The sequence below is a fragment of the Sus scrofa genome, chromosome 9, assembly GCF_000003025.6.
Source record: "Sus scrofa isolate TJ Tabasco breed Duroc chromosome 9, Sscrofa11.1, whole genome shotgun sequence".
NCBI classification, from domain to species: Eukaryota; Metazoa; Chordata; class Mammalia; order Artiodactyla; family Suidae; genus Sus; species Sus scrofa.
The window spans coordinates 136073110-136088938 of NC_010451.4; the positions used below are offsets into that span (position 1 = coordinate 136073110).

The 15829-nt window shown below is 44.6% G+C and overlaps 1 protein-coding gene across 1 annotated transcript in view; it reads left to right on the forward strand.

Annotated features, from left to right (window-relative positions):
* Positions 1-9960, forward strand: part of VWC2 (von Willebrand factor C domain containing 2) — a 100256-nt gene extending 90296 nt beyond the window's left edge. Inside the window, exon 3 of the mRNA XM_021063907.1 lies at positions 9448-9960. Within this exon, the coding sequence (XP_020919566.1) occupies positions 9448-9599 (152 nt within the window). The 3' untranslated portion in view covers positions 9600-9960. The remainder of the gene's footprint in view (positions 1-9447) is intronic.

Below are 15829 nucleotides of genomic sequence, written 5' to 3' on the forward strand. Positions count from 1 at the left end.
CAATGAACATATGGGTGTATGTGTCTTTTTCAAGGAAAGTTTTGTCTGGATATATGCCCAAGAGTGGGATTGCTGGGTCATATGGTAGTTCTATTATTTGGTTTTCTGAGGTACCTCCCTACTGTTTTACATAATGGCTGTACAAATTTACATTCCCACAAACAGTGTAGGAGGGTTCCCTTTTTCCCACACCCTCTCTAGTATTTGTTATCTGTGGACTTATTAATGATGGCCATGCTGATTGGTGTGAGGTGGTACCTCATAGCAGTTTTGATTTACATTTCTCTAATAATTATCAATCTTGAGCATTTTTTCATGTGCTTGTTGGCCATCTGTATATCTTCTTTGGAGAGATGTCTATTTAGGTCTTTTGCCCATTTTTCAAATGGGTTGTTGGTTTTTTTGGCTGTTGTATAAGTTGTTTGTATATTTTAGAGATTAAGCCCTTGTCAGTTGCATCATTTGAAACTACTTTCTCCCATTTCATAGGTTGTCTTTTTTTTTTTTTTTTTTTAGGTTATAAATTACAGATTTATTCTGAGAATTATTTGAATCATACAGGAATACACTTAAATAGTTCTTGGTTCTTATAATAAGCACTTTATAAACATTTATTATTATAAATTTAAATATTGAGATTGGGGGCCTTTTTTTTTTTTTAATGGTTTCCTTTGCTGGGGAAAAGCTTTTCAGTTTGATTAGGTCCCATTGGTTTATTTTTGCTTTTATTTCTGTTGCCTTGGGAGATTTAGGATTTTCTATGTATAGTGTTAGGTCATCAGTAAAAAGAGACAGCTTTACTTCCTCTTTTCCAGTGTGGATTCCTTTTATTTCTTTTTCTTCTCTGATTGCTATGGCTAGGACTTCCAAAACTATGTTGAATAACAGTGGTGAGAATGAACATGTTTGTCTTCTTCCTGATCTTAGTGGAAATGCTTTCAGCTTTTCACTGTTGAGAATGATGTTAGCTGTGGGTTTGTCATATATGGCTTTTATTATGCAGAGATAGATTCACTCTTTGCCTGCTTTCTGGAAGGTTTTTATCAGAAATAGGTGTTGAATTTTGTCAAAAGCTTTTTCTGCATCTATTGAGATGATCATATGGTTTTTATTCTTCAGTTTGTTGATGTGGTGCATAATACTGGTTGATTTGTGGATACTGATGAATTCTTGCATCCCTGAGATAAATTCCACTTGATCATGGTATATGATCTTTTTAATGTATTGTTGGGGTTTGGTTTGCTAAAAATTTGTTGAGGATTTTTGCATCTATGTTCATCAGTGATAATGGCATGTAATTTTCTTTTCTGTGTGTCATCTTCATCTGCATTTGGTATCAGAGTGATAGTGACCTCACAGAATGAGTGTGGGAGGGTTCCTTCCTCTTCAGTTTTTGGGAAGAGTTTCAGAGGAATAGGTGTTAACTCTTCTCTGAATGTTTGATAGAAGCCATCTGGTCCTGCTCTTTTGTTTTACGGAAATTTTTTTTTATCACAGTTTCAATTTTAGTACTTGTCTATTTATAATTTCTGTTTCTTCCTTTTTCAGTCTTGGAAGCTTGTGTGAACTTAGCACTTTTCTAGGTATGGGAAGAGGCAAGGACCTGGGCTCACTGAAATCACTGCTTTGATATGCATCTCAGCTTTCTGGGGCAGGTGTCCTGTTCTTTTCTGCCCTGAGCCCCCTCGGGTTGCACTGTTGGGGTTGCTGTAGAGATTGAGGGCTGCAGCATCCTCTGTGTAGTGATACGGCAAGCAACATTTTTCATTCACACCATGATAGAGTGTATGAAAAAAATCCCCCTCATTGAGATCAGCTCTAATGTTTAGATAAAATAGACACGCATTTCCAAAAACTTGTTTGAAGATATCAGAGAGAAAGGGACTTGAATGGCTGATGCAGAGAGAAGGCAGGCTCACTGAGCTAAGCTCCATCTTCACTGCTCCACATTTGCCTGGGGCATTTGCAGGTTCTGGAACAGGGATAGATAACACCCTAAAAAATGAAGCCCGGGGTGGTAGCCTTCTGGCTGAGCTGGGAGCCAGAAGTCGGCATTGGGGCCACCAGAGCAGCTGAGAGTTAACAGGGAAGCTGCACTTAAGAAGAGGCAACCGCAAAGAAGTGAGGCCAAAATTCTTCATGGAATTTTCCTTCCAGGCATCTGCAGTCTCCACAGCCGCCATGTGCCAGGCAAGACAGGCAGAAGCCAAACAAAAAGCAGCAGCTGGTGCAGGGGGGAGGCTGGAGCTTGTGCTCAGGAGGGAGTGGGGAGGAACCCAGCAAGCAGGCGGGGTTTTCACCCAGACCTGACGAGCCTGTGCCCCAGGAAAGAGGGCTCCCGGGACAAGACCAGCCCTAACAAAGCCTGAACTTCATTCTGAGCCAGATTACTATATTCTGTCAGCCAGAAGGCTCCGTCCAGAGCCCATATAATGTTATCTTTCACACTATCTGTCATTTAAATAAGAGATGCTAGGAAATCCATGAAAATACCACCCAACCCCCAAACCAAGAGAAAAGCAAAATAGAAAATGAGAAATAGACTTACACATTATCAAGAAATGGTGAATATTACAAAAGGTTTTTAAAGTCACAGATTAACATGCTCAAGAAGACAGAAGAAAAGTTGGAGATGAGTTCCCTGGTGGCTCAGTGGGTTAAGGATCTGGCGTTGTCTCTGTAGTGGCCTAGGAACTTTTGCATGCCACAGGTGCAGCCAAAAGAAAGAAAGAAATAAAGAAAAGTTGGAGAATTTGACTGAGAACTGGACTGTATTGAAAAGTTGAAATTGAAAAATGCTGTTAACAAATTAATTAGTAGCAGGGTTTGCTAAAAAGATGGGGCAGAGCAGAAGTATTATTGACCTAGAAGCCAAATGCTGGCCCTGCTGGGCTCCTGCTGCGTGGGTTTACACTCACTGCCCTGGCATCCTGCTGGGCTGGGCTCCTCCTCAAAGTTCAGTCTCTGGTGAAGGAGGAGGAGGTATATCCCCCGGAACCCATCTAGGTCTTTCTTTATTGCCCCCTGTCTTCTCCTGGCTTTGACTACTCCTAGTGAACATCTAAAGCATCTTGGCAATTTACCTGTCAATGTGGCTGTGGCAGTTCTATTTTCATCTAAAATCATAACTCAGCTGTACCTGTCCTGAGCTTCAGCTCTGTGCTGCAGGCAGTGCTATATACACTGAGATGAAACTGCAACCTCGTCGTGGCTCCTGACCCCAGGGGTTTCCTACTGGGTAAGGGCATGGGGGTACTGAGGGCTGTCGTTGGGACAGGCAGGTCCACTGGGGACACAGGGCAGCCAGGAGGAATGCTTAATTACAAATGGCATAGCAGGATCAGGCTTGCTTTGGAGTTTGTACGGTTTAACCTAATTTACTGGCACTCAGTGAGTGCACCTATTATGGGCTGGATTGTGCTGACAGCTATTGCAAAAAACTGTGTGACCTGAAAGTTGAGAATCATGCTTTGTTTTTGTTTTCTTTTTTTAGGGCCGAACCTGTGGCAGATGTCAGTTCCCAGGCCAGGGGTCGAATGGGAGCTGCAGCGGAGGCCTGTGTCACAGCCACAGCAATACCAGATCCAAGCCGCATCTGCGACCTACGCCACAGCTTGTGGCAATGCTGGATCCTTAACCCAGTGAGCAAGGCCAGGAATCAAACCTGCGTCCTCACAGACACAATGCGGAGTTCTTAACCCACTGAACCACAATGGGAACTCAGAGAATTATGTTTTATTCGGCAGACAAAACGGAGGACTTAAGTCCAGGACCCAGCCTGTCAGGGAGCTCTAAGGGACTTTGCCAAAGAGGGCAAAGAGGAACCAGGAGGTAAAGGGGTTTTTGCCACACAGACCAGGTAGTCAGAACATCAAAAGATCACCGTTAATGAAAGAAAACCAGACATCTCACGCTAATGCATTTGGCGTTTTCCTGTGCGCAGGACGATGCCAGGGTCCGGGCTCACTGGAGTCGTCCCTTTGACTTGCACCTCGGCTGTCTGGGGCCGGCGTCCGGTGCTCTCATCCTGGGGCCCTCAGGGCCTCTCTGGGGGTGGCGGCCTCCTGGTCCCATCCTGTGTCCCCTCAGGGCTCACTGGGGTACCGGGGGCGGCTGCCCGGGACGGCTGGATGGCTGCAGCCTCCTCTGTTTCCTGATACGGCAGCAGCATTTGTCACCACCCCCCCCCCACCCCGGTAACGAGGGCAAAGCTGGGTTCTGACACATACTCTGCATTTTGGGAGAGTTGATGTGGAGGCCGGTGGCCCTGCGTCCCTCCGCCAGCCGGCCCCGGTTCCTGTGCTGGGCCTCATTCTAGCTCTTCTGACGCTCTGGGGTCAGTCAGAGGGAGAGGGGTTCACACGCTCTTGGGGCCCAGCTGAGGTGACGGCAGCCTCCACACTGCGGACTCTGCCCTGACGCCCGAATAGCGCAGGAAATTCACTTTAGCAATGCCTGCCCACTGTCTACTGGAACGACTGTTCCTGAGGCAGGAAGAAATTACAGGCTGTGTTCATTTTGAAAGTAGCCCTTTTTAGCCTGAGGGTCCTTGAATAACAGCCAGGGCAGATCAATATAATTTAATGTATCAGTAATGAATGATGAGACCTGTGACTTGGACTAATGTTTTATCCCTCCAAAGCTCATTTCCATATTTCTAAAATTCTTCTGTGTGCTTCACATTTCTTTTAAAGTGCCATATACACATGAAAGCGAGATATTTTAATTAGATTAATTAATCAAGATTAGAAAGAGTTTCTTTCTATCCCCCTACTTCCTAATGAAGCTAAATTATAGAAAGGCTTCTTTGCCACTGAATAATTATAGTGACCAGAATTTGCTTTTTCATGGCAGGAGTCTCTTTTGGTAACTTACTTATATTTTAGTTTAGCAAGTTATCATATATGCTGCTTTTTCCTCAAGCTTTTTATTGGTTCTTGGGCTACAAGTCTATAAAATTAAATATTTCATGAAAATGAAAATACAACTAACACACATCAAAACTTATGAGGCCACAGAGAAAATAGACCTGAAAGGGAAATTTATGGAACTTAATGGTTACATTAGACAAGAGGAAAATTTTCAGATCAATACTATGTCATCAACTCAAGAAACTAGAAAAAGAAAAGTGAACTACTAGAAAAATAAAATAGTAAAGAATAAAAATCAATAAAATTGAAAACTGAAGGTCCATTGTTAAAGTTAATGAAATAATTTTTTAAAAGGCCAACAAAACTGATAAACCCCTACAATACAAAGGAAAAAAAATAGCGAAGATGCAAATTACTAATATTTAGGAATAAAACAGGCAATGCAATTACAGATTCCACGGAAATTAATAGAATAATAAATACTGTCGACAACTCTACACACATAATTTACCAACTTTGAACTGACCCCTTGAAAAATATAAGCTACTGCAACTTACCCAATATGAAACATAATTTGTGTGAAAGCTATTAAGGAAATTAAATTCATACTTTTAAAACTTAAGGAGTTCCTACTGTGGCACAGCAGGTTAAGGATCTGGCATTGTCTCCGCAGTGGCTCTGGTTCAATCCCCAACCCTGGAACAGTGGGTTAACGATCCATCACCATGGCTGGTAAGCATTACATCTGACTTCTCCTTGGCAAACCTGCAAGCAAAGAAAGAGAATGGAGGAGTTCCCATCGTGGCTTAGCAGAAACGAATCTGACTAGGATCCATGAGGACGCTGGTTCGATCCCTGGCCTCGTTCAGTGGGTTAAGGATCTGGCGTTGCTGTGGCTGTGGTGTAGGCCGGCAGCAGCTACAGTCCTGATTAGATCCTAGCCTGGGAACTTCCATATGCCGAAGGTGAGGCCCTAAAAAAAGTCACAAAGAGAAAAAAAAAAAAAGGGGGGAAAGAATGGAGTGAGATGTTTAGTGTTGAGAGAAAAAAACAGCTTTGCTAGAATTCTGTCCCTCTATTATCCTTGAAAACGGCAGATGAAATCGTTTGTCATATAAACAAAAATTGAAGGGTTCTTCTGCCAGTAGGCCTCCCTTGTAAGAAATATTAGAAGAAACTTTAGAAGGAAAAATGATGTAGGTCAGGAGCTTGGATCTGCACGAAGGAAGATCAGTGGAGAAGGAGTACGTGAAGGCACGACGAAAACATTTACTTTGCTTATTCTTAGCTGATATACTAGCTCATAGTTTATTCAAAGTAACCATTTATCCAAGTGTATGCGGCCTTGTAGACAGATGACAGATACCCTTGTTATGCTCATAAACAAGTGAAGTGAAAAGCAGTGACGCAATGGATGGGAAACAGAGCTTAGGATGCTTCGTCATTATTTAGTATTGTTCACACTCTTCACGAAGTGTTGTATGAAACACTAGGTAGCGCGAAAGTTGACTCGCGTTAGTTGTAAGTGTATATTGCAAACTCTAGAATAAACATTCGGAAAAAAGTTAAAAAAGAAGAGAGAAAAATAGTGGAAGACAAAACTAAGGACAAAGGGAGACAAACAGAAAATGGTAACACGTGATAAATAGGAATCCAAAGATATCAATAATCACTTTCGGGTAAATGACCTAAAAGACAGAACTAGAGTGTATCAAAACTCACGTCCCAACTATATGTTGTCTGCAAGAAACCCCCTGTAAATAGAAAGACGACAGATTAAAAGTGGATGCTATGCCGTTTACATCTTCAAACCTCTGGAAGGGACAACACCAAGAGCGGGCCCTAATGCTGACGGGGGACTTTGCGTGAGGACAGCGTGTCCATGTAGGTCATGAGTTCACAAACGGACCACTCGCCCGGTGTTGCTGTCGGAGGAGGCTGCTGGCGCGTGGGGTGAGGGGTGTACGGGAAGTTTCTGTGCTTGCACTTCAGTTCTGCTGTGAACCTAAAACTGCTCTCAAATGAAGATTATTTTAAAAATCTACCAATGTAAACCACCACATGAACAGGTTCAAGAGAGAAAAATCACCTGATTTATCAATTTAATGCAGAAAAGGCATCTGACAAAATTCAAAGGCTCTCGTGACAAAATCTCTCACAATCGAGGAGCAGAGGGTAACTGCCTCACCTCGATCCAGAGCGTCTACAAAAGGCCGTAGCTGATTTCGCTCCCCTGAGATCAGGAACAGGTGAGAGTATCCACACCACACCGGAAGTTCGAGGCCGCACGAGAAAAGGAAACAAAAGGCGGAGAAACAACAGCAAAAATAAAGCTGTCACTATCTGCAGATGGCATGACTGTTAACACAGAAAAGACTAGAAACTTGAAAGAAAAAAAAAACCTGTCTACGACTAGTAATAGAATTCAGCAAGACCACGGGACACAAACTCAACACACTAAAACCAACGCATTTGCATTACTAGCAATGAATGTTATGAAAATGGAAATTAAAAACATACTACCCTTGAGATAAGGTCAAAAAATGACACACGTAGGTGTAACTCTAACAAAACAGGAACAGAATGCCAACACTATAAACACTGGTGAAAAGACAGAAGGGAAATGTAAATAAATGGGGGTCCATATGCCATGTTCAGACATGGAAGAGGCTGGACGTGGCAGAGCGTGAAGGACACGGGGACAGCCTGGAGTCCGGGCCCCTCGCTAGCTGGATTTGATAATTTGACCATAAAAAAATAAAGATGACCATGGGCACAAACCACTGAAAAAGAAAGATCCAAAGTCCTACCGTGATATAAAAAGTAAAGAGATAAATTAATAATACTAAAAACTCATTGGCAGTGACTACTATACATGGGGAGTTCCCTGACGGCTCAGTGGGTTAAGAATCTGGTGGTGTCACTGCTGTGGTACGGCTTCAATCCCTGGCCCCAGAACTTCTGCACGCCGAGGGCACAGCCAAAAAAAAAAAGAAAATGGAAAGAAGTGACTGCTATGCTGACATAGAAAGATTAATTGAGGCCAGAAGGATAGGAATTTGCTAGCATTTGTTGAATAACGTAAGGGCAGCAGTGTATCACCTGGTTTAATCCTCAGGTGACCCTGCGAGGTATTATATTCTCACTCTGCAGATGAGGCCAGGAAGGCTCAAGACAATGAAGTCACTCCGTCCAGGATCACATAACTAGTAAGTGGTGGGACCAAATTTTGAATCCAGAATTTTCTGCAGAGGAGATGAGCAAGGCTCCCTGATCACTTGTATCAAAGGGGACAGGTTTTCTGGGCAATTATGGGGTGCCCTCAATGTGCAAAGCACCCTGCTGGATATTAGAGTGAATGAGAAGGAGAATGAGCCCTGAAATTAGACTCTGAAAAAGAGACAAACAGAAACAAAGAAAAAAGAGAGCTCGCGTCAAGTGTCCACATCAGGACATCCCAGGAGCAGAGGGGGCTGCGTTCCCAGAGCTGAGGACGCCGTCCAAGGTGAGGGCAGGAGGCGGCCCGCCCGGCTGGGAGGGCAGGTGCCAGCAGGTGGCCGGGGCCCACAACCCACCAAAGCTGCTGCAGCAGGGACTTCACCGCCACCAAGCCTGCCACGCCAGATGCGAGAGGCCGTGGGCCCAGGCGTGGCAAGTGGGAAGGTGAGCAGGCCCTCTGGGAACTCAGAAGGGAGGAAACCAGAGTGGAACTGACCTTGGGGTTGTCTCTCAGGCTGCAATTCAAAGTCAGGCCTCTCTTTAGGCTGCGGGAAGGTCCGACGTCCCGTTTCAGAGGAGGGTGGAGGCTGAGCAGTTTCCCATCTGAACCACTCAAACAGCCCACACCGGAAAGCTCTCTGATACCAACTTCCCCACGTCCTCTGCTTTATGCGGAGTGGCACCTTTGTGGGCCGAGGAGTTTGTCGTTCTTGGGGATTGAGAATCGAGGGACCCTCAGCTCTCAGGGAAGACGGGAGATGATGGGCCCCTGATTCCTGCTTAGACAGGGGTGGCCCTGACCAGGGCATGGGCCCTCCCTGGGTGCTGGTCATCAAAGCGAACTCCCTGGCCCCAGCCAAGCCTGGGAATCAGAAGCGCAGGGTGGGGCCGGCGACCAGCGTCTCTAGAGCCGTTCAGGTGGGTGTCCTGTGTGCTGAGCGTTGACACCTGCTCTGAGAGCCGCAGAGGTGACCCTGGATTCGTGTCCTTTCAAGCCACTTGCTTTGCTTCTGCACCCTCTTCTAAGAAGACTAATTTGCCGAAAGTCTCGGCTAGGTTTTTCGATGACTACTTAGGGTTAATTGAATCAAATGATTGCAGGTTTGGCCTTCAGAGCAGGTCCCTGAATTGACTAATCTGTTGGTGAAAGTCGCAGTATTGTCACTTCTCACCGTTTTACATAACACTGCTTTCATTTCAGGGAAAAAGTGGGAGCACATCGCACGACGAAACGGTAGCTTTCTCACGGCCCTCCGTGCACGAGCGTGGCTGCAGCGGACGCACAGGGTCAGGCCAGCCTCCCACCCAAGTACGTGATGTGCACACACGTAACAGACAACCCTCTCCTCCTTTTCAGGCCCCAACTGCTTTGCCGAGACGGCTGTCATCCCAGCTGGAAGAGAGGTGAAAACAGACGAATGCACCATCTGTCACTGTACCTACGAGGAGGGGACGTGGAGGATCGAGCGACAGGCCATGTGCACGAGACACGAGTGCAGGCAAATGTAGGGACCGGGCCCCCAGACCCGGGCGCTTCCCAGAATCCTTTCCTGGCCTGGGCCATCGGGGTGACCCTGGGACATACGCCACCCACGCAAGGAGGAGACTCGCGATGAGGAGTCATGGCAGATTTGGGGCACTTTTGCTTTTCTTGGGAACAATGACTGCAAGAGAAGGAAATGGATCTGTTTCAAAACATCCACACGGACCTTGGGCGTAAAATCCGTCTCTAAATAAATGTGCTATTTTCACAGTGAGTACACTAAAGTACACTATTATATATGAAATGTATTTCTATAATCCCTCTATTAGAGAGCTTATATAAATGTTTTCTATAGATACAGATTAAAATGCTGTGCTGTCCACTGTCCTCGCGGCGTACCTGCCTTTCTTTTCGGTCCCGAGTCCATCACGTGAGATTATTTGAGGTCTCTGATCCTCCTTCACATCTGGGAATAATGCACCCATTCATGGATCATAAGATAATGGAACTGATTTTTACGGGGGTTCTGTCTAAATTCTGTTACACTACACACACACACACACACACACACACACACACACATAGTGTTTCTCTTTGGCAGATCCAATCTAATTGACATAAAAATAATATTTCCTTCTTACGACTTACTGCTTTTATCATCTCCACTCTCAGTCATTTGGGAGGTGTAAAGATAACCAGTCCACACTTTTTCTGTTCATTCAAAGCTCCCATGCCGTGGGCCATCAGTGGACGCACGGATCTATTTCATTTTCACTTACTTTACTCTCCCTCTAAGCACGACTCCCATCATCCCCTGAGCTAAGGAAGAGGTAGGCAGCACAGCTTGCCTTCGTGGTGGACAAAGCTGGAGCACGTGGTAAAATAGGGGGCTCCCTTGTTTCTCTGCAGGAGAGTTAAAGGAGACGGAACTCCCGAATAAGTCCCTGCGGTCTGCATGCGGGGTAGACACCCTAGCTCTCCAGTCCGCGGCCTGTGTTTGCTGGGAAGGATCCTCCATCCCCCATGGCAAGCATGGGCAAATGCTGAAGGGTCTCACTAGTTACCGTGTGAGAGCAGAGGGAGAAGGCAGTTCCACTGACTATGTGAGAGCAACAGCACGGAAGGTCGCGCGAACTCGGCGACTTGCTGCAGTTGCCTTCCTGCAGTTGCGTTTCTGGGCCCTTTCAAACCAACTCCGCTTCTCTTCGTTTGGGTAAAAGAAGCCGGTGCCATTCCCGATGATCTGATCAAGGTTAAAGAACATTTCTGCAGCTATCCATCACATCAGTACTTGGCACCTTGATGAACAGGTAGTTTTAATAGCTTTAGGGTTAAAAAGCAGAACTATCGTCACTACTTGATGCCTTTAAAGCTTCTTCCCCATGCATTTATTTATCCTAAAATTTTCATTGAAGCATTTATCAGATACAAATAATTGTGAGAACAAAAACAACAAAAAATGAAGCAGGTTTCCTGCCTTCATGGACATTGGGCCTCTGGTGCAACACAGATAAGAAAGCACAGTGCATTGTGGTCAGAGGTCCACTAGCGGTCAGCGAAGGGAGGTCACGGAGGCTCCCTGCTATGAGCAGAGATTACAAACAAAATCACCCACACAGAAGAAAGCAGCTCGTCATTAAAGTCTGAATAATAGCCTAGAACACTGGCTCCTTTGAACATCACGAGAAAGTTGACCCATCGAGGTCCTCCGTAACCCCACAGCCGTCACTAGCTGAATCCTCAGGACACTTACATATGCATACATGTCATTTTTATCCTGTTTATCAAGAACATCTTGGGCCATATGGGCTCCGCACACAGCTTTTCGAGAAACTCCTCAGGGGAAACACCCATTAGATGCTCTTGGGGGTGATCGGCTTCCCGAAACTTAATTTATTGAGGCCACTAGATATCAGCCACCTCTCTGTCATCCAGAGGTAGATTTCTAGGAGACAAGATTATATAAAGGTCTGATTTTGCCAACAAATGGCCCCAGTCCCCGGGAGGTGGGTCACCTGGGGTCTCTTAACAGCTACAAGCAGCCTCTTCGCTCCCTGCCAGGCAGGCTGCACCTGGAGCGGCTCAGCCCCTGGGCCCCAGGGTCTCCCTGCTTCCCCAGGAGGTGTCAGCCCCCCGACGCGGGCAGTGAGCTCTGAAGTTACAGCGATGGCCTCGGATGGGCGAGGAATTTCGGGAGACCTGCGACTGTGCTGCACGGAGACGGCAAACAGGAGATGTCTTGGGAAAATGACTGTCTACACCAGTGTGACCCTCCCTTGTCCCAGGCGTGCCCAGGGCTGGAGCCCTGTGGCCGTTTTACTGTAAAGTAACCCCACCTCCACCCCCAGTTTCAAACACTTACTCCTCTTTCCACATAAGGACAATACATAACCAAACACAGGGCAGAACTTGGGTCAGTGAGGCTGCTTAGACTTAATGCATAATGATGTTATTTGCACTGTTGTCCAAGAAAAAAGTGACTCTCAGGTTCTTTATTTCATGGTGTAGATTTAGAGCTTCACGTCCGTGAAGCGTATCAGGCTGGAATTTTGTTTTCCTCCCCTCTGTTCCCGTAGAACATGCTGTTGAGATTACTGATGATGAACTGCCCTATCCAATAAGTGTAATAACCTCAAAGCCTGCATTTTAAACAGAGGAGAGTATAAGTCCAAGTTTCTGATCCAAAATACTATGGTTTTGACATAGTACTGAAAAAAGGAGCCTCAAAATTCAAGTTCAAAAGTGGCTGGAGAGCCACAATTCTTTCAATTCAAATAGGTCCACTTCATAAGCACCCAGTAATTTTTGTTGAATGATTTATTTCAGTTAAAAAAAGGACATCAGGGAGTTCCCGTTGTGGCTCAGTGAGTTAAGAACCCAACTAGTATCAATGAGGATACGGGTTCGATCCCTGGCCTCACTCAGTAAGTTAAGGATCTGGTGTTGCTGTGAGCTGTGGTGTAGGTCACAGACACAGCTTGGATCTGGCATTGCTGTGGTTGTGGTGTAGGCTCAGCTGCAGCTCCAATTCACCCCTTAGCCTGGGAACTTCCATATACTTAAGGTCCAGCCCTAAAAAGAAAAGAAAAAAAAAAAAAAAAAAAAAAAGCAGGAGGCGGGGTTGGAATCATGCTTACCAATGTATTACAAGAAGTATGTTTCAAATTTTTCAACCTACACTTATAAACTGAAAACGTGAAGCAACTAATATAAGCCAGAGAGTGATTTTGGAATTTATCTAATCTGACATTTTCAATTTTTGAATTAGATTCATTCTTTCCATCATAGGCTATTTCCTTGTTGGACGGACCCATCAGTGCTTTCCCATTTCACAGAACCCTTGGATGGTTACCAAAACTTGTATTTATTACTGCTTGTAACTAACATGAGCCGCACCCTGGCCACGTGCCAGGGCTTGCAGTACAGATGGGGAGGCGAACACGGCCTTGACCTCAAGTTTGTACATCATGAAACTAATTTACCTTTATTTTGTTTTCAATCTTTGAATATTTCAAGGTCTTCATCTCCTAAGTGCAGTAAAACAGTAGGAGGTGAGTTCTCATACATTTTAAAACTTGTGGCATCACGAATGTAGTTTAGTAAACTCTTTACTCCCCCACCATAAGTGTTGTATTTATATAATGTTTTAAAAATGTCCAAAATATTGCAGAGAATTCAGATGGTTTCCTTTTTTTGTTTTTTGTGTTTTTTTTTGGCCACACCCAGAGCATGCAGAAGTTCCCTGGGCCAGGGATTAAACCCCTGCCCCAGCAGCAACCAGAGCCGCAGCAGTGACACCACCAAGTCCCAACTGCTAAGCCCCCAAGGGACTCTCTGATATTTTATTTTGATTTTAAATGTTGAAGTGGGTTTTTTAATGTGTCCATTAGGTGAAACATGCCAAATATATACTATTTCAAACAAGCATTATTGAAAACTGCCTCAATTATTTTAAATATAGATTAAACATGTAGAAGACAAAAACAGAGCAACAAGAAGCCAAATTAGCAAATATTAGCAAGTTACTCTATTTGCTTTAATAAGCAAGAGGCCAAGTCTGCGTTGTATTACTTTTAAAAAGGCCGATGTGGCAATGCAATGCGATGAGGAAGAATGAGGTAGGCGGTGTCCTGCTGGCGCAGAGGTGCCGCTTCAGATGGCCCAGTCGGGAGGCGCCATTGGTAGCAGCACGCGGCTTCTTCAGCCACTACAGTTTGCAGCAGGATGTCCCTCCTACACCTGCCCCTCTGCCCTTCTTTGGCCACTGCTAACACGGCAGACGGCGGATGCAGTCCTTTCTCCTGAATGATCAGGTTGAGAGCAGTTCGCTTATTCTAGAATAAATGCATTTTACAGCTCGTACGTTTCTGCATTTCAGCTGCCACCCCTCGTTGCTCCACAGTAAAACTGTTTCATGCCCCGTGCTCCAAACCAGCCTCCCGAGCGTAAGACTCGAGTTTCCTAAACATGGATTTCGTTTCTGACCGAAGGCTGCCATTGCACACAGAGCAGCCAGACTCCTCAGCATGGCAGACTGGCATCTTCATGAGTAGGCTGGGGTCCAGACCCTGACCCGGTCCTGCCGGCTCGCAGAACCTGAGGCTTTGGGGGCCTCAGACTGTGCTCTGAGCATGCTTCTACTTCCCAACTCCCTGCCTTTTCAGCAGAGGAGAGAAGAACCATTTTTCTGTTTCAATCTCAAGGTCCATTACTTCTTTAGTCCTAATTGGACTTTCATTTTATGCCCTGCCGTACTATTCATTTGGTATATTATTTTAGTGTGATTTAGAAATAATCATGCTTTGTTTATTTTTTTTTTGCTTTTTTAGGGCCTCACGTGCCAGCATGTGGAAGTTCCCAGGCTAGGGGCTGAATCAGAGCCACATCTGGCCGTGACCTACACCACCGCTCATGGCAATGCCAGAGCCTTCACCCACTGAGGGAGGCCAGGGATTGAACCCGCATCCTTATGGATACGAGTCGGGTTTGTTACCACTGAGCCACAACGGGAACGCCGCGTTATAGTCAATTTTATTTTTGCTCTATTATTTACTGTAAAATCCCTTCAATTCAGGCTGTGGAACATTCAGCCCCCAGGACAGCTTCTGATATCTTTACGTTAAAGGCTTGTTGAGTTGTCCTCAATATATTAATTCAGTTTGTTTAAGGCCAACATGTTTCCTGAGGAGCAACTCAGTTTCCATTACTGTCGGCCTGTCCTGCGTCTCTTGGTGCCTCTGTTGACTTGAGGAGCTCAAACGTCCAGGGCCAAGCACCTGGGACCTACCAAATCCCCGTGTTGCAGAGTTTAGGGAGAGCAGCCATGGGACAGTCGTTGGCCATGTCTGATGCAAATATCTTCTGGCCTGAAATGTCTGAGGCCAAATGCAATTTCTTACGCCGAGGATGGTTCATACTGGTTCATACTGAGGATGAAGCAAATGTACAGTTGTGGTATTTATCCACTGCTTATTTCCAACGACTGGACTATAAATCTCTTAGACTTTCTTTCACTGTTTTGAGTATTCCTGCACATTCTATTTATTTTTTACATAATATAATTAAACACCTCAACAGGTATCTAATCAATTAACAAATCAATGGACAGAGTTATCTAAGCAGAAATACAACAGTTTCCATAGCCGGTTCGAAACATATTAAAAAGTGTCAAATTTCAGTCTGAATATGCAAAGAATTTGATGCTTTAGCCTAACAAAGAAATGTGGAAATTAAATCCAAATGCCTGATTTTAAAAGTAGTAAATGTCACTGGACATTAGGTGACACAGGGCAATCACGCCGGCCGGGAGGGCTCAACCAGAGTTTCAGTGGCATTAAAAAAATGTAAATGAAAATGTGCTCTAACTGCCTAGTACATGGGGATTTTATGGTCTAGGAAATGTGTTTAACTCCCACCTGTTAAGAGAGAGAAGGACATAAAATCCATGGCTGCCATGTTACATAGGATAATATAATCAAAAATAACAAAGGATATACCTGCAGTCATTTACTTTAGTACATAATTGACACAGTCTGATGAGTTAAAAACAACTGTAAATATTTACACCTAAGTTTTAAATTCAATTTTCAGGAAATATAAACAGATCTCAATTTTATTTACTATTTAATAATGTTTAATGATTAATTTTCTATTTTTAAAAATTTCTGAACTTAATTTCAGACAAAACTATTTTTAAATACACTTTCTAGGAATATTTGTTTTTCCACTCTATTTATTATATTTACATTATCAGAGG